Raw genomic sequence first — 19,896 nt, 5'->3', positions numbered from 1 at the left:
TTTTCATAGAGATGAATGTTTATCAATGTCATCTTCTCAAGTTTTGTAAAATTTCCTAAGTCGCTAAAAAAAAGTTAATATGTCAACCCCGTGTCTTTTGTATTATCTTCGGTCCAGCGGTCGAATTGTTCAATCATTTCCGAAGACATATGGCTCTTATAGTTCCCAACCTTGCCCTCTCTCATAAAAGCGTGCTTCTTGTCCCTCTTGTACATATTTGATAATGTCACTAGCCAATCGTAGTTCACTGCGGGATTGTTCTTCATATTTTCGAAACTGAGATGTTCCGCCAACACTTGGATTTGCCTTTCGGTCAGTTCTTTACCCAAGAAAGTGGCGGTTTTCCGAATAACGGCGGGCAAGTCAGTCTTCATTTCTTCATATTTCAGGAAGAGGATATTTTCTTGGTTTCTCCTTCGCCAATAAGGAAGAACGTGATTCCAAAAAGGTGCAAAATTAACTAAAAAAAATAAAATTGTTAAATCAATGATGTCATATCCACATCATTGGTGATTTTAAAACTCAATGAAACCTGTTCGCTTTGTAATTTTTTTGTTGATAATGTTTAAAAAAATAGTTAGTTTGGTATAGTTTGTGATTCGGTGCCTTTATGAATTCATCCGAAAGTTTAATATTAAAGAAGTTTTCTGGTTTCATAACACATTCAAATACAAAACAAATTGCTCTATTGATTGATGTCACTGAAGAAAGATTATATAACAAATATCCTAATAATAGTTTCTGATAAAAAAATTAGACTATCAAATTATAGGTTTCTGCAATACAATAATGCTTCGTCTTCTACAAAACTCCAGCTATCACATTACATCTTCAATATGATAAAAAATGGATTTTATCATGCTCTTGCGTTAGTTTCCACAAACCATACACCACAAAATATTTATGCAGGTAGAATGAGCTGATCAAATGTTCATGTAAGGCCACGTGTCTTTATATTTAGCAGCGCCACTATCGGATGATAAATACACATAATACCCAACAAGCTTTTAATTGTTTTCGATGGCAATATGTAGATGGCGTTCCACACGCAAATAAATTCCGAGGAAATGCAGGTATAGAGAGTTACCATAGATTTTATGGTTTACAATTGTTACTTAAAGCAAAATTTGTATATTGCAATTGCGGGTCAAGATTTAAATTTGTATATTTTGGAAGCCATTTAGTTAATTGCAGGAAAAAAAGTTTCTAAATAACACAATATACAAGAAATCATCTTTATGATAGTTTTTCCTTAAGTTTAGATAAAAATAATGATAGATAGATATTTATTCGAAATCAATTCCCCCAGTCATTTTAATAAAATAAAAAATATTCACAAGGTGTATTTCTATGATAATAATATTTTATTGGTCTATATACATTTGTTTATAAAATGGAAACATTATTGTTTCGAAATATTTGGCGCTATATCTCCCTAATGTTTAGCTTTTGACTCAACAGTTATATAACAAACTACCCTTTATTTTAAACAGGAAATCGTTCCCTTAAGTTTTTAGCATTTGTTTCGAAGTAGCCTGTATAAGTCTATAAAAACTGTACCGTAGCCTTGAGAAACAAATAGGTTTTTCGGACAAAATTCAGAAACTCGTGCAGTTTGTTTGTCGGAAAACAACTTGTCAGCTAAAAAGTATACCAAACCTTAAACCCGTTAAACTAGCAATTGTGCTGAAATGGATTTTGCTGATAGATTGCTACTTAGATGTTGAAAATCCCACTCATTTTATTTCAAAGCTCTGCCACTCTAAATGAGAGGCAAAACTAACCAAAACTTCCTAAAAGAAAGATTTAAGAGAGCCAGGACTAAAAAATCAGAAATTTAAAATGTGAGAGACGTTTAAAAGGAAAGACTTTACAATTTATTACTATAGTTTCCAAGTATATTTGTGTTGCATTGTTCCATATATACATTAACGTTAAAAGAAAAGCTTACCTATTTTTTGGTGGATGACCTTCAAGAAATATTAAGTAATAATTGGATTACATGTTTGACACGGGCTTTGAAATTCATTATTTTCCAAACGGGTAGAAACCATTTGCCTTTTTGATTTGATAAATCAATATGACCCTGACCTCTGCTGTGAGAATGCATATGCGACGTGAATGTGGGAATAACTCCTTTATGTGGCACATTAGATCTTCCAAAGAGTGATGGAGAACGAACGATGCCATAACAAAATGTTATACAAGGCGGTCGTTACTTGACGAACGGCCGATATATAGAACGTTTTCAATTTTTCGTCTATTTTGAAAATCGCGGTTTAACTTTTTTATTTTATTTTTTTAATTCTGATAAAAACATTATTATTAATATGATTTGAGCCAAATCCAGTGTTACTGCGGTTTTCCATTTTGCTGCAAATGAATGCAACTTTCTTCTTTTACGTGGCAATCATAGGTGTGTGATCTGGCCTTGTTGAGCCCTTTTCGATCATGTATAGTTGTTGGTATCTGTCATTAAAATTGGCATGAACACAAGGTACTTTTTTATATCTAAGTAGGTCGCGGATATATCAATGAATTGCCATCACCAATATTCTTTAAATATGCTTCAAATTTAAATTTGAAACTCACTAGACCGCTTAAATTTATCAAAAATGTGCAATAAAACATTTTAGGGTATGGCGATTTTAAATAAACAACCAGTTTTTCGTAAAGGTTCTTCTGAAATGTTTATAATAAGGCAGAAATCTTGTAATATTTGAAAAACATCCGATTATATATGTTTAAAGTTTGACTTAACGCAGATCCTGCTACCATTTATCATTCTGGAAAACAAGTGATCTTTTACGAGAATACATAAGTATAAAAAAATCGTAAAACAAAAAGACGAGGGTAAAAAATATGACTAGAGTATTCAATGTTATTTGAATAGATCCTCCAAAAAGCGTTATTATTATAACCGCGGTGACAAGATAGTAGATAAAGATTGAAAAAAATGTTCCCTAAATCTACTTTGAAACTATAAAAAAACAATTTCCTAATTGAAATGAAAATTCCCATTTACCAGTTATTTGTGCACAGTCGTTAGAAAAACTGATTGGTGATAAAGTAGCATGTAGAATCAAATGAAACTAAATCATTGGTTTATAAGAGAGGAAAAATAATTGATAGCATACTACGAGGAGACAATGTTTTCACTGGCTTATGGAATTGAAGTAGTAGATTCTTCTCACTCGTACCAAAGAAAATAATACTAAGAGCATAATTTTTTCTTTGCTCTTCCTAAAAATAGCCGTTACACCAACACCAATGTTTTTTTCAAGAATGGGCAACATTGTTTGTTACTTGATATGATTAAGAGTATGCTACAAATCGATTTATTATGTATCTAATTTATCGTCAAAAGCTGTCGCCGTTATCAAAATTAGTAATCTCCAAGATTTAAAATTTAAAAAAGCAAGCAACAAAATTTGGATTAACATTATACTTGCAACTATGGATTACTGCCACAATTAAGCCTAATATCACAACGCGAGTTAAGTTAATTAATTTTAATCGATTATTTTAAAAATAAGTTTAATCGAACTGAAATACATGCGTATTATAAATGATATCATCAGATACAATGAAATATCGCAAAATATTTAGATCTGACAAAAAACTTTAAGTATATTGTTCTGTCGCCTATTCTAACGTCCACTGCTAAACATAGGATTTCCGCAAATTTTGCCACTCTTCTGTGCAGCTTGCATCCAGTTCGCGCTGACTCGCTTTATGTCATCCGTTTTGTTTTGGCCTCCACGTTATAAACTTTTTGGGTCCATCGTTTATGTTTAATTTTCGCAATGTGCCCCGCCCAGTTCCATTTTAAAGGAGTTATTTTCTTTATTGCATTCTTGTCCTGCGCCCGAATATTTCTATTAGGTATTTTATCGCAAAGTAAAATTTATTAATAGATTTTTTGGTTAGTGTTAGGGTTTCGGAAACGTACGTCAGGACATATTGGATGTAAAGCTTGCGCTTCAGACATATAGGAATGTCAGACTTAAATGAATCTATGATGTCGCTGAATGCTGTCTATGCCAAGCCTAATCTGCTGAAAAATTCATAGGTCTGATTATCTTGACCTATGCGAATTTCATGGCTCAAGTATTTGTAATCACTTGTGGTATTTCAGTCTCACCTAAAAGTATGTTTTAAACGAGACATAAATTGGTTAAATGGTTGATGATGGTTAAATCCTCCGTGGCGTGTATTCGTGATATAGTAAACTGATTGGTCGATAATTTCTCAGATCCTATGCCTATTGACAATGACAGTATTTGTTTTTTTGCAAAGTTGATCCTCCTTCTTCGGTAATTGTTGCGTCATTATCACCAGGCGATTTGTTGTTTTTATATTTTTAAGGCTGATGTTATGTCAGTGATGGTTATCTCTTGTATACCCTCCGATCCTACATTTTGAACCTTTGATGTTGGTTTGCAGGTTCAACTTGGTTTGAGTACAGCTCCGAGTAGAAGTCCTTCGCTATCCTAGTTAACTCGTCCCTACTTGTGCCATTGTTTCCGTGCTTGTCTGCCAACCTACAAATATTTCTTTTACCTAAGTTAAGTTTGCATTTGAGCACTTTCATTCTCTTATTATTTTCTATTGTGTTTGAAACCTCTCTTGTGTTACATGTTCTGAAATCTTTTCTATATATCTTTATATCTTTATTGAACTGTGATAAGATAGTGGAGTTTGTTGTATGTTTGTCTAGCATTTATCTTCTTCATTTCATCACATTTCAAATCGTCTTGATCTAAACACATTAATTCAAACTTTTTTTTTTTCATAATTTGTTCGTTTAAGTCGTCAATATTTATTTTGTATTCATTTTTGCTCATAGGCATAGGATTACATTTTTAATATCTTTCGGGATACTCTCTCGAGTTGTATTTATCATCTTTCTTCCTTATTTTCTTACGTTAATAACAATTCTTGCCTGGACTAGACGGAGATCACTATCAATAGAAAATGTGTCTACCATGGTGACATCTCAGGACTATCAGTGCTCCATCAAGTACATTTGCGGCGGGTATTCTTTTTAAAAAAGGTGTTATGATGAATTGCAGTTTATGGTGCAACATGAAGTTCAAAAGCATGGCTCCTTTAATGTTTCTTTCTCCTTACCCATGGGGATCAAGAGCAATTTCGCTAATTTTTCATTAAAATCACCTAGAAGGATTGTATACTTTTCCTGATTATGTGGTTTTTGTATTTAAGCTTCGGACTTCATCGTCAATGTGTGATGCTGTTGCTTGGATGATTTTCATTTTATTTCTCTTATTAATTTGTAGTATTGGGTAATTTTTTGTTCTTCATGTTAATTTTTTGATTGATTTTCGAAAAAAGTAGATTAAAAAGTACCGCAGACTTTTTAATAACAAACCGGTAGCTGGTCGAATATACTGAATGACATTTATTATATTTTAAATATTATTTAGAGGATCTTTTTTGGACACAAGCACAACTTTCCCCTATGACTAGTTTTGGTTCTAAGGTTTACATTGCAAAAAAAATGTTAACTTATAGGACGTTGGAAATTTCTCAATTACATAAATTGTTTCGTAAACCAACTTCTTTATAGCATCGATAACTATTTGTACATTTTGTTGAGAACGAAATAAATTAACATTTCCTTTCCTACTCGCTATACTAAAATACTCTATTTCGCACCAAGTGTGAGGAAATGTCACTTCATGTCACTTCACGATCGTCGCGAACTTCGGACATTATTAGAACTTTAGACACAGGTTTGGGAGCGATTGAATGTTTTCTCTAGATTCATATTAAATTTAACTCAGTGAATGTGTTTGTGCTGTTTTCTGATAATGCACCCAAAAGTAAAGTATGTAATACGTTGATAAACTTTTTCAGTCATGAGTATTACTTGGCCCCTTTTAGTGGGGCTCCCTTAAACTTAATACATAGTATCTATAGGTAGGTACCTTATTAAATTTTAAATATGATATATATGAATATTTTATATTTTTCTTTAATAATTTTTTACTTACACTTTTTTAAAAGAAGAATAAATATTTACAAAAAATATAATTAAAAAATTTATAATTTTGTGCATCCATATAAACCACATTTATTCATCACATATTTCTTACTATCTTCAAAGCACACGCTTTGATAGGAACTGTTGAATTTGATAGTTTAGATTTGGGCACCCAAGAGCTTAATAAAACGAATTTTCCTTGAAATTTGGTTAAATGGAATATTAGTCGAACATATTTTTAGTATATTCGAATATTTTGCTCACTCTAAAACCAATACTGGTCATAATAGAAGGTTGGGTGGATTAGCAAAAAGTGAATATTCATATACATATTCATTTCCGTAGATCCCACTAGTGCGGGGTCTTTTGACTTTCAACTATAAAATAAACAATTACAATTAAATTAATATATGATTAGAATTGTTTACCTTTTCCAGCTAAAAACAGGTTCGCAAACTCTTCTAGATTTCCATCGAAATCCTTCACCATCCTTGAAAAGTGGAAATAAGATATACATGTGTCTTTGGGGTTTCTTGAAATGTAAATAATCTGCAAAAACCAAATAATATGATCAATATGGGCGAAGCTCGTTAAACATGGTGTCCAGTTTTGGTTAGTTAGTCACTTATTTGAAAAGATAGAAGGATACGGTTTTCACATTGCTGCGTTAATATTGTGTGTTATTTAATTTCCATGTCTGCTGCCCTTGAGATATAGAAATTAAAGGAATTGAGACTTCGACCAAAATATGTGTTACTTTTGAAATTTCAAATAACGATCGGTCAAATTTAACATTCTGATTTGGCGCGAAGTAAAATGCGATCAGGCATATTCATTACTGGTTTGACAAGTACAAATACACAACAAATTTCAGCGGAAGCTTGCAGACGCATACAAACAATATAAACTATAAAAACCTTTCGTTAAAATTTGAATTTTTACAAAAAAATGTATCTTAAAAACAAAGCAAGCTATGAAAATGTCGTTTTCATTATGTGAGAAATGAGGAATGTGAAAATCATCTCTTCCAGCTTTTAAAAGACTAAAAAAATATTCCCCTATAGTTCTATTCACTCATGAAGTTATCATAGTTACAATTTTTTTTTGGTAGATCTGTCTATTACTACTAGTGCTACATTCGAACAACTAACCTTCGGCCGTTTAATGTCTTTTTGAATTTCTCTTGGTAACAAATTCCATGGTAAATGGGTTTTTATACAGGCTGGACTTCTTTGTTTCCTGACATATTTTAGAGAGTCCGTGATTGGCGCGGGAATAAATGGTTTGAAGAACTTGACATGCGGATATCTAACCAATGCGGTTGCCCTAAAATCAATTGCGATGATAAATGTTCAATAATTACAAAATATTAGTATGAACTAAAAAATCGCCCGTCACAAATTATACTATAATTTATAAATGAATAATGGAGTCTATGAGTGAGTTACAAGTTCCGCAAATAGTGCATAAATGACCAGGACCCAATGATCAGGAACTATTTACGAGGGAAGATATTTTTGGTAACATTTGCGACTTCCGCAATATGTGATTTGTATTATTCGTTGCTTTGTTGAATGTGCAAGTTTACCTCACTTATCAGCATCACTTTAGGTACTTTTTTTCATAAAACACATAACGGTAACAACCGTGCATGGATATGAGTTGTCATTCTAAAGTTATAGCGTGTTTATCGAGAATATGCATTCTCAAAAAATCAACAACTATAAGTTGTAAAATTTAAACATTTATACCGTGCAGTTAAGAAACTTAAAAAATCCCATCACTTCTGAAGATACCCAAAACAAACCAAAATTTGGCTATTTTTTTTTGGTATTATTAAGAAATAACGGTAACTTTCTTCTTGCAACAACATAACATTATTAACCATTAATTTTTGCATTTTTTTTGTAATTTAATTATCTTCGTATCTGTTATAGTTTCCAATATCCCTATGATATACCCAAATTAAATTGGACAAACTGTATATGTACGTCTTTTAAAATTAGTCAGATAAATTCACGGCGTCCCATATACAAAAATCGATTTTTCTGTTGACAACTATGAAACAAAAAAGTAAAAGGGAGAGTTGGAAGAGTTTTCGAAGAAACCCAAAACTGGTTTCCAAATAAACCCTATTACTTTGAAATGGTAACAGACATCTATGTATTTGCGTTTTTTATTAAAATTAAAAAAATGTCCAATTTGGCACGCAGTGTAAATCTTTATTTCAAATGCGCTACTGAATATTGCAGCTAAATCATTGGAAAGTCGCGATGACCTAGATCCAAGAACTCTGACCAGAAATAATAGAATTTTGGTTTAGGGATAGTGCTTTTACCTATAAATAGTTTTGACCTAATGACCAATAGAAAGTGATGCTACCTGAAAATTTAGTTTTAATTTCTCTAAAAAGTGAAATTCTAAAAAATTTACAAGCATGCAGCATAAAAAAGTATATGTCTGTCCTTTGTTGGCAGAAGAAAGCGCTTTAAATGCTAGTGTTAATTGCTAGATTCAATTTAAAAAAAGCGTCAATGAGATGCTCCTGATTATTAAAAATAAATGGTTTATACATGTTATTATTATTTTTATAAAATTTTCAATAATATTGTTAAACCCAATACAATTGAGGCGCTTCCTGCCCAACCAAGTTAAGTGTATCAAACGAGTTCTTTGAATAACACTTTATATCGTAAAAACAGCGACACGCATTCAACCAGTCAGGATGCGCTAGAATACTAGAACACGGAATATACTGAACGTTATTTTTTAAATTCTTCCATAGAGCGAAGCATTATGTATTAAATCTTTGACAAGTGTCAGTTACTATTAAACTACAAGAAAAGAGAATCTGCAAACTTTTAAAAAAGTTAAACATTACTCAACAGAGTTAGGGTAATATTCTGAAGAAAACCATGGCATTATTCCTTCGAATAAAATTTCTGAGCAGCAAATTAGAGTATTAAAAGATCCCATAAAATCTTTTCCCGAATATTTCAGTCATTATTCAAGAGCTAAAAGTCTTCAATGTATTGAACAGTACAATGAAATTTCCAAATCCAGTTAAAGAAATCTTTTATAGAAACATTTTTAACACTCTATAATCTTAGCATTAAATCGCCGCATAATGACACCCGTGATAGCTTAAAAATGAAGATTTTCAGAAATGGTGACCAAGAGACGTCAAGCAATGCTAAGGTGCATCACATCTTCATATATGAAAAGCGCACAAAGCCGGGGTGAACAAAGAAGCAGCAAAAGAATGGCCAAAGATAACCCTGATATAATAAAAGCAACCTTTTTTGACATTGTTGAGCGCGGCGAACATGGTCAGCAAATAGGATCTTGCCTTTTCACGTATGAACGACAACTACATAATTAATGTTAAAATGCTTATTGCTTTTAATGATCATGCTGGTGGTAAAAAATATAATAAAATCAAATTCTGGATTAACATTTTTAAAACACTTCATTAGATTTAATTATTTCGAAGTTTTTGAGCACGCTTATATGGAGAGTGATTAAGATTTCGGGGTTATTAAAAAACCAAGGAAAATCACAAAAATTGGAGACAATGTTCTCTGATTTCACATACACACTATTTTACAAGGATTGATACGTACGTAATTGATAAATTGGATTTCACCAAAATGGATTTGAAGGCCGAAAAGGTCGCCCGCCAGCACAGTTCAAGTTCAACGCACTGTTCCTCCAGAATGCCAGAGGAAAATATATAGCACCCAATCAGCCAACCAGAAAATGTAGAAAAAAGCAACGAAGGAACAGCCGCGGTAGGCCCCGGTAATATAGATTTAAACATATATGCTCTGCAAACTCAATAGGAAAGTGAAACCAATTATCAGGTTTTGTAACTAATGATAAAAATTAACAGACTTCTGCATATTTACCTTTTTCTTCTGAGTTTGATTAGGAATATATCGGTTATCATGTTAGTATAGTAAAAAGTGCGTTTAGAATAATATACATCTGTGTATTATAATATATAAGTATAGGGGATTAGGTACCAAGTCGGCAAGGTTGGTAATAATATTCTAAAATTTGTTTTGTTAAATTGTGCATTTCTTTAAATTCATTATAAACTAATGTCATTATTAGGATAATCTGTGAAATGAGTGGAAGCACTATACACATCAATACGCAACTCTACTTTATTAATAACAATTCCGTGGTATTTTCAATTATTATTCATCAAGTTCGAGTAACAAATTGATGACTAATTCGACTTATCTTTTGTTGAATTTTTGCGATTTTATCTTTTGGAGAATTTCGTGCTGAATGTATATTAGTAACTCACCTCAAGTGATTTTTCTAATAAACATTGTATCTAAGATTAGGATGCGCAACATCGCGGAAACGATAAGGGCTATGGGGTCGATTAAAAGTATCCTGATTAATTTCGATAATATTCAATAACTTTAATGTCGTTGCAATCTAACTGAATAATCACCCTCGCGTTCATTTAAACATAGATTTTTATTATTTTATAGAAAATCGTTAGCAATTTCTGAGTTAATCAAAAAATTTGCTAAATTATTTTTATAACTAATAGTCGACGTTCTAGGGATTTGTTGATCTGCCATGTTTCATAAAAGGTTATACTTAAGAAGATAATATTGTATGGAAGATGTTTTCATTCGCCAGATATACATCTGGATCAACGGATGGGATTGACGCGATTACTTGTTTTCCTTTCATAATTCGATGTTCAATTTCTTTCTCTGTTAGTCCTTGGTCTCTTGTTGATCAAATTTTGGTTTTATTATTTATTATTATAAACTTCAGATCCTCCTTACCCTAGGCAATAACCACTTGGTCATCAGCATAATGGAGAGTCTGGAGGGTTGTAGTTTTATTTAATTGAATGCTCATGCCACAGTGTGATATCTCCAAGTTCTCAGAACTTCGTTTAAGTGAATTTTAAAAAGTATGGCTGAGACTCTTTGTTGCTTCGAACCACCGGACAGAGTACAGTTGTTGCATAGCTCTTATTGCAGTGTTATTTGCGCTTGCCAGATGTCCTGTACTGGCACAGTATCACACGCCTTTGTGATGTTATGTCCACGAATAGGTCCACTTCACGTTTATTTCTTGTATCTACCAGCGAGAAAGCTAATCTGGCTCTATTACGTTCCTTAATATTTTTTCCAAATAAACGACTCATGGTGCCTGTGACAGATATGAATCTGTAGTTTCCACAATTATTCATTGGGACTGTCTTATGTATTGGTGTTATAGAGGCCTATTTATTTATATATCCATTTATTTCTCCATTTAAGTATTTGATCAAGAGTAAGATTATTCTAGCAGTTCCATTTTTAGCAGTGCCGATGGCATGATTGTTTTTCATGGCTGTGCTCCACTTGCCCTCATTAACTTCTAAGGGCTGCCCATGTACCTGGTATCGTATTGGTGACGTGAGAATATATTTTTCTCTATCCCCTCTTGGTTCCTTAGTGTAATGTTGTTGTCACTATTTATCTGGATAGGTTAAATATAATCCTTATTAGTGGTGGTAGAAAGGATAATAAGGTAGCCAATAAAAATGTATCGTTATAGAGTTATTTGGCGCAATCTTTCAAGTGGCCCCGTAGCTCTTACCATTTTCGAGATCTTTGTGAAGTGCCCATTGTCAAGGGTGACATAAAATGTAGTTACTGCTACATTTTTCTATAGCTTTAAACATGTTAATTTAATTTTAATATTATAATTTTTTTAAATAGAAATTATTTTAAAGATGGCCACCAAGCAACAATTTTTTGCCCAATCCTAGATGGTCATGAATTTGTTGCAAAATAATTTGTTGTCGCTTACGTTTACGCTCAAATTACGTTTCCGCAGTTTTTCTTAATGGAAACTTTTACTTCTTAAAGATTACCATCTCATTTCTTTCTCTCCTTTGGTTCATTGAAATGAGGATTTCATGATTTATCATATCGAAGGCTTTGCCTAAATCAAATAAAACCAAGCCAGTAATTTTGTTATTATCATAAGCCTTAAAACAGTTATTTATTACATCAGCAAGAGCGCTTTCCCAACTATAATCAGATCTAAAATCGATTACTTTGTCGGGAAAATACTTTAAATATTGAGAAATGCTCTTGTTTGCTTGTCCGTTATTTTCTATAGAATCTTAGAGAGTGTACGCAGAACACTAGCAGAACGCAAATGATCAAAAAAACAGTAGGTTTTTGTTGTTTTAGTCAGATATGATTTCTGATTGTTTCCCCGGCACAAGAAAATATGAAGACTAAATAGATTCATTAATTATGTGTACAACTATGGGACAACAAAGATGCAATACATTAATACTGCTGGTTCCTGTTGCCTTAGTCTTCGCTTCAACATGAGCTGCTCCATATTATAAGTGTGTTGTTGGTCAACATTGGTTGTAATGAATTGACACTAAGCATAATAATATTAAGCAAACAATGTTGTCGAAAATAGAATCAATTCACTCTGATCACAGATATTTTAATTTAATAAGCCATCTATCGTCTAATATCGTTGAGGATTTCAATTTGAAATTCTAAGGTAGACATCACTTCCGGTTAAACCGTTTCCACAATCCGAATATGTCAAAAAAATGGGATTTCATGCTTTTACCCTCTTACAAAATCAAATGAAAAATCTGTAGAAAAAAGTTAAGGGCGTAATTACATCTTGGGATTATCCGGTCATGAATAAGCATTGAAATGACTCAAATCAAATATTACTTACTCTAATTGAGGTGACCGTTTGAGTAGGTTTTTTTCAGCTCCTTTGAAATCTAAATCATTTACGATCAGCCACACCATTTCTTGTGTCCAAGTGGTACCTGCAACAAAAAAAATGATAATAATGAGCTTGTCTAAAAATAAGTGAATAAGGAATTATAGTATACTGTTATATATAAGTATAATTAAGGAACAAGTAAATTTGCATACAGTCATGGCAGGCTAAACGTTTTTGGTAAAGCAGATGTGGGATCGTTCTGAAAATTTGGTTCTTTACGTAAGCAATTTAATATCGGTACTTCTTCCAAAAAGTAGCATCAAAGTTCATATTTTAAAGGGAACCCTTGTGTATTATAGGTTTTCCTAGATGTCATCAATATCTGCTTATTATATATACTATACTATTTATTTTATCTTTTTCGTTTTCAAAATGTAGCTCCAATCGAATCTTTATTACTTATTATTATTATTTTGGTTATTTTTTAAGTGATGAAAATTAAAAATCATGTCAAATGATATATCGTATTAAAATACCTAAATAATTAGGTAGGCATGAAATAATCAAAACATATTTCAACGTTTCAGTTTATTCGTGTTATTTTCATTATTATTCTATTCATTCGCTTTTGATAACGGTTCGAGGTACATGCCAAGCGCAACGTTCAGATACAATTTAAAATAAATTCAATGGAAGTTGAAACAAATAGTTTTAGTTAATGGGTTATTATTAATACTTATATTGCGAGAGTGCAAAAAAATTCTATCAAAATAAAAGTTTGAAAAATTCCTACAAATTTTAAGATGAATGGTAAACGGTTTTTGGACGACGTATTCGTATAATAATAACAACAAAATAATTGATATTATTAATTTAATGTTACTAATATTTCATTTTAATATTTTAGATCACTAACCGAAACTATTCTGTATATGTTTGACAAAATTACCTTAATGTGAAGGACGAAATACAATAATTGAGAAATTCAAAATACTAACATTTAACCTAAACAATATTAATGGCATTAATTAAAAAAAACTAACTGCGTTTATTTTGATAATATCATAAGTAATTATAATTAATTAATGAATAAACTGAAAATTAATAAAATAATCAATTAAATAAATTCAGTTGTTTTTAACGCTAACTGTTATACGTGGGATGGGATATAACAATATGTTCAAAGATTATTAGTTACGACGATTATTAGTCTCTAATTCGTGTTGCTCTATGATTGGTCCGCTGGAAGTAGTCTGTTGAGTAATTTTGCTTGCATAAACAAATAACCATAAAGATTGAAAAAGTTCAACATAGGCATTTTTTAAAGATCATATCCAATTATGATTGTTTAGTTATTATTAGATTATTAGTTATTTAAACTAACCAAAACTGAGACATTTGGAAAAAATATGATTTGATTGGATTTGATTTAATATAATTCAAAATAATTCAAATAAGATATTTATCAGAATTGGAAACTTTCCTTTTTTTTTGGAGAGATTGAAGGAAAGTTTTTATATGGAAATTTCGATACGTTTAATACGTATTCACTCTTGTTTTATTGCAAAAATGCTGATAAATCATTATAATGAAGATCAAAAACTTGAAATTACAAGTATATTTTATAAAAAAAAACAACATATATCAAGCAAGAGGAGATTACAGGGAATTATTTGGCGAACCTTTCCCGTCAAGCAGCACTTCTTTCAGATATACAGAAAACAACTTCCGGGACAGAAATGCTTTAATTAAAACCGCAGATAGTTCCAGTCGGTGTAATTGAAGTTAGTTAGAAAATTGGCTTTTGTATTAATTTAGAGAAATTCCTCCACTGAAATAGAAAGTCATTATTTTAAACAGTCAAAAAAAAATAATTAAATTTTTAAGGATTACGGATACCATAAAATTTTACTCGTCCAAAAATAATTGTCAGACGATCATAAGAGTAGAAGGTTGCGATTTTACGAAGATATGATGGGACGATTTCAAGAAGATCATGATGTTTTAAAAAGGTTTTGTGAACTGGTGAGGTCACCTTTACAATTGCTGGAATATTTAGGAGCCACAACACTCATATCTGGCAGACAGAATCCTCGAGCTATTGCGAACGACAAGCGATCCATGTTTGATGTGACATCTTTAACAACAGATCGAGGTGGACCACCAGTGGAAAGGTACCTAAAATTTTTGCAAGATAACCCCATAAGGCAATTTAACATTTTTATTTGGCATCAAGACAGTGTTGCGCCTGGGTGTTTCAAACAAGGGCAAGTTCTGTGGCCGCCAAATAGTCCAGATTTGACTCCCCTGGATATTTTCTTATAGAGACACCTTCAAGAAAAGTCTACGCAGAGAGAAGTCGAAACAAAACAAACAGACGACTTCATTCATTCTCTAACCCCTCAGTTATTATTAAGTTCCATTAATATAATTCGTGATTATTATTAGAAGTGTATAGAAAATAATGGAGGATTCGGTTAAAGTGGATTGGGGTTTTTTAAACATTTTTGAAGATATATATATATATATATATATATATATATATATATATATATATATATATATATATATATATATATATATATATATATATATATATATATATATATATATATATTTATATTTATATATATATATATATATATATATATATATATATATATATATATATATATATATATATATATATATATATATATATATATATATATATATAAGTATCTTGGAATCCTGCAGTCGTTTCGCCAAGATCTCACATGGCATCTTCAAAAAACTAGTATAGGCAATTTTTAAAATAGCAGAAAATTGAAGAACGTCGTAGATCTCGGTGAGTAGTGAAGATTTATCACCACGCTGTTTTTACAATTAAATATTTTTCAAAAATTAAGTACATAACGTGTAAGTCGAGTGTGTTATGTAGTTGGAAGATTTTTCCTGCTTATACCTTCCAGTTTCGACCACTGGTATATTTTCGATTGAACTGAACGAAACCCGATGCATACTTTAAATGAAATTGCCTAAACCGCTATAAAAATATTCGTTATTCTTAAATTTTAATTAAGAAATAAACTGGGTATAATAAATTTCGAATTCAATTACTCACATTGTTGAATGTTTTATGTTTTTACAGCCAGTATTAAGTCTCACGGTCACAAAGCCGAATTCAGATTTTAAATTATATAAGAAAGGATTACATTTTATCCGATTTATTTCATTTTCGCTTTGCCCGAAAATATTTCGTTCGCCAAACATAAATAAATTGCACCACCAAGGATAAGACAAGATTTCACAAATTTAGCTCCATTCGTCTGATTAATTGACAAAATAAATAATAATAAAATTAATTGCTAATTAATAAAATTTTTGTCTTAAATAAATTCCATTTAGGTTAGATGTTGAGACATTGTTGTTGTTATGTTGTTATTTCCAGATTATCGTACGAAAAATCACAGGTCCCGAAAAAATTCTCCTAATGAATAATCTAGAATTTTCTTATTATTTGGTATAATTTTTAACCTTGATTTTTTTCAAAAGAATTGCTCAGTGCGCCTTGAAGTCCTTAACAATCAGTAAAAAATAAAAATAATTATAGTCTTTATTTAACGACGTTACAGTGAAGTTTGTCCTAACACACACTTGTATAAGTATAATCCTAATTAATTTGGTACCCTCAGAGCGACAGTATTTGAACAAAATGTTTTTCATATAGTAGCAATTATCCTAATGATTTCGTTAAGATACCTTCATTTTGAAATCTTGCGTTTGATGTTTTTTAATTTCTTCATAGTTTATAACGTTCTAAATTCCATTTTTCTGTTTTAGCTCAATGTGCATTTTATTTCTTATATTTCAGTGTCTGCCAAACATCAAATTAAATTTGAAAATTTGGAATAACAAGATAACAGTTGATAATAGTTATGGATACAATGAATGCAGAACTATTAAGCCACTGACCATACAATTATAATAATTAAATTAATTAAAACATTAAATTAAAATAGATAGAGTATTATATTCAAAAAAGCAAATCAAATAACCTTGACAATAACGTATTCTTAAATGTTGGACACCCTCTTTGGGATAAATCAATTTTGAAATTGTTATTTCCCATTCGTGTGCTTCCGTATATGGCATACACGTTTATAAACCATTAAAAATGGCAATATGGCCAATAATGTCAATAGAGATTTTAAAATTCGCAAGGAATCTCAATGGTCAGTTCTAAAGTCTCCTAACTTCGTCAATTTCGAACTTGGTCATATTAAATGCTAACTAGATTGAACATTTTTGATCGAAAATATTAAAAAACGAAGTTTGAAGCTTGGAAAATGATATAAGTAGATGCTAAAATGTGAACACCTTAAGCGATAGATCAATTCGACGACTGTTGTATTTCCCTTTAATGAACAGGCGATTACAACTACTCAAAAATGATTAAAACGTTGCTACATATTATATGTAATAAGTATGTCTATGTTTTGAAGCCGCCATGAAAAAAATTTTGATCACAATTTTGTAAAATTAAGGAATTAACGGAATTGATAATTTCAAATAAGGGTGAAAGAGATAAAAAAAAAACGTTTTAACTACATAATATTATTTTAATTTTTAAAATATAGTGCAACTATGCAACAACGTTTTGATCTCACACACTAATTTTGAGACCGATAACGACTGCTAAACTATTCACATGTTTTTCCAAATGTTTCTTCTAATTTGTACAGTACAGATTAATTCAAAGACGAAAAAAACAAACGATTTAATTTTTTTGTTCTTCATAAATGATCTTCGGATAGTTTTTGAAGCCGGATAACATTCGAACGGATGGAACTACAGGCTTCGAATTTTCCTCCGTACTAATATTACGCGATGAACAGCATCATCATCAAAATATTGAGCCTATCATTCATCGGCGGCCATTTTGTTGGCTATTAAAGGTTTTTGCTCGGAAAGTCACTAGGCAACAAAATATGTCTCCGAAATTTTGAACTATTAAGTTAAAATTCGCCAGGACTGCAGAGTTCCATCTTCAGATGGAACTTATGGAAACTGGGCGGGATTGAAATTTCCAAAGTATTTAAAAAAATTAATATGGAAATTCTATGGGAAGAACTATGAGGCAGACGATACAACCGAGTGCTATAAATAGTTTCGTGAAATCAACTTGTTACGGAGGTTGTTTTGGCTAGCGGGATTTAACAACCAACATGCCCGCTGACAGTTCGTTAATATAAGTTTTTAGTTTATATGTGACATTTTTGCAATAGTTACAATAAAATATACCCATATTCTGATAAATATTTAGGGAAAAACGTCTTCAGGAAGAAAATAATGCAAAATATTGATTAGTCTGTGAAATTTAGGGTCATTCTACGAAAATGCTAATGCCGTCTGATGCGCATTAACTTTCAGTTAGTTTAGTTATTAATAGATGTTTAAATCAACTAGTTAATTCAATAAATATTAAAAAGTACATATTTCAAAATTATGACGAAAAAAGTCTCCAAGAAATTACTGCGTCATGTCCCAAACTATTCGCTGTTGTTGAAGCTATAGATTGTCATTTTAACTTCTGCCATATGTCGATTGTTACTTCATCTTCGTAGTCGCGCCCTCTATAGAAGTAATTAAGAACTTAATTTTCAGCTATTTTCTGTCCACTTTACTTACAAGATTTTTCAAATCTCTAAACTTATTCAAAAACTCTGCGCAGAAGAAAATTGAGTTGTTTCTATCTATACTTCTGTAGTAAATAGGCCGCAAGTTGTCCCCAACCGAAATAAGAAGATTCTTGCGACCACCCTGTACAATGAATGTTCAAAAACTAAAAACGCAGCTAATGTTGTTACTTTGATATATTAAGTGTTTTACATTTAGAATCTATATGAAAGGTGTACATTTAGAAAACAGATAAACTGATTAGATAACGGTCGGTGATTGTCATTGTTTGGCTTGGTAATATCTGAATCAATAAATTTGATATTGACATTCAAAAATTTCGTGAATGAAAAACATTTAGTTAACCCACATCAGTACAGTAGAATGAGGTGTACCGGCACTTGCGAAATAGTAAAGCACGGAAAACTCATTTTTGTTTATATATTTTTTCGAATCGGTTTTCCGTTCCGTTCCATAAACAATACCTGTAATATTTATTTAACAAAGTGATTGTTTCCTTTTTTGTACGTAATACAAAAATTGTACTCTTGGGAACTCAACTTCTTCTTCTTCTTCTTTCTTCTATAGTAGGCCTATGGCCTGCTCCTTCATCGGTCGCCTCTTAACCTGGATTGAGATCGTCGTTCCATCTTTTTCTCGGTCGTCCCACGCTCCGTCTTCCGTCTGGTGATTTGTCTTTAACGATTTTTACTAGTCTGCCATCTTGCATACGGTTAATATGGTCATTCCACTGTCTTTTTCTTTGGAGCACCCAGTCATTCACGTTGTCCACTCCGCACGATTGCCTGATGTTTTCGTTCCTGTCTCTGTCTAGCAGTGTTTTTCCTGAGATGCTACGGAGAATCTTCATTTCCGTAGTCTTCAGAAGTCGTCTAGTTTTTGGGGTATCTGATCTTGTTTCTGCCGTGTAGGTGATGATCGGTCTGATCGTTGTTTTGTAGACTCGTACTTTTGTATGTTTTTTCAGATGTTTGTTTCGCCAAATTACACCGTTTAAGGAGCCTGCTACTTTATTGGCTTTTGCTATCTGTTGCCTCACTTCGTCTTCCACATTTACATAACTGGTAATGTTAATACCCAGATATTTGTTGAATTACTTGCCCGTCCACTCCCAGTTTACATCTGAGCGGCTCTTTTGATGTGGTCATACATTTCGTTTTTTGGGCTGAGATAGTCATGTTAAATTGTTTGCCTGTGCGGTTGAAGATGTTTAAAAGTCTCTGCGTCAATTATTGCATCGTAAATGTCAGATTTATGAACAAATATCAGGAACAGCTATTAAAATTAGAAAGTAATAATAATCTCTCATCGTTAGAGCTAAACTTTTAAGAGCTAACATTGAGTCTTTCAGTTGACATAAAACCTATGCACACAGATCGGTACCTTAATGCTTTGTCACTTCACCATTCGACTCAAAAATCATCCGTTATCAACACCTAATATCTGCTTTTCCCTCTAATAATTTCCACACTTGCCAC

General features: G+C 31.7%; 1 protein-coding gene across 2 annotated transcripts in view; it reads right to left on the bottom strand.

Moving 5' to 3' along the window:
* Positions 1–40: 40 nt before the first annotated feature.
* The window catches only part of LOC132702786 (luciferin sulfotransferase-like), a 26,477-nt gene continuing 6,621 nt past the window's right edge, over positions 41–19,896 (bottom strand). Inside the window, exons 2-5 of one of the 2 annotated variants that reach the window (XM_060671565.1) lie at positions 12,746–12,842; positions 7,159–7,333; positions 6,436–6,556; positions 41–460 (exon numbers count right to left, since the gene is read on the bottom strand). In XM_060671565.1, the coding sequence (XP_060527548.1) occupies positions 75–460; positions 6,436–6,556; positions 7,159–7,333; positions 12,746–12,842 (779 nt within the window). In that variant the 3' untranslated portion in view covers positions 41–74. Of the gene's footprint in view, positions 461–6,307; positions 6,385–6,435; positions 6,557–7,158; positions 7,334–12,745; positions 12,843–19,896 lie in introns of those variants that run through there. The other variant, XM_060671566.1, reaches the window with a different exon arrangement.

Source organism: Cylas formicarius, unplaced genomic scaffold (assembly GCF_029955315.1).
Source record: "Cylas formicarius isolate icCylForm1 unplaced genomic scaffold, icCylForm1.1 PGA_scaffold_6__28_contigs__length_40554024, whole genome shotgun sequence".
Classification (NCBI taxonomy): Eukaryota; Metazoa; Arthropoda; class Insecta; order Coleoptera; family Brentidae; genus Cylas; species Cylas formicarius.
Note: the sequence above shows the minus strand (reverse complement) of the source record. Positions and strands in the feature narration are given on the sequence as shown.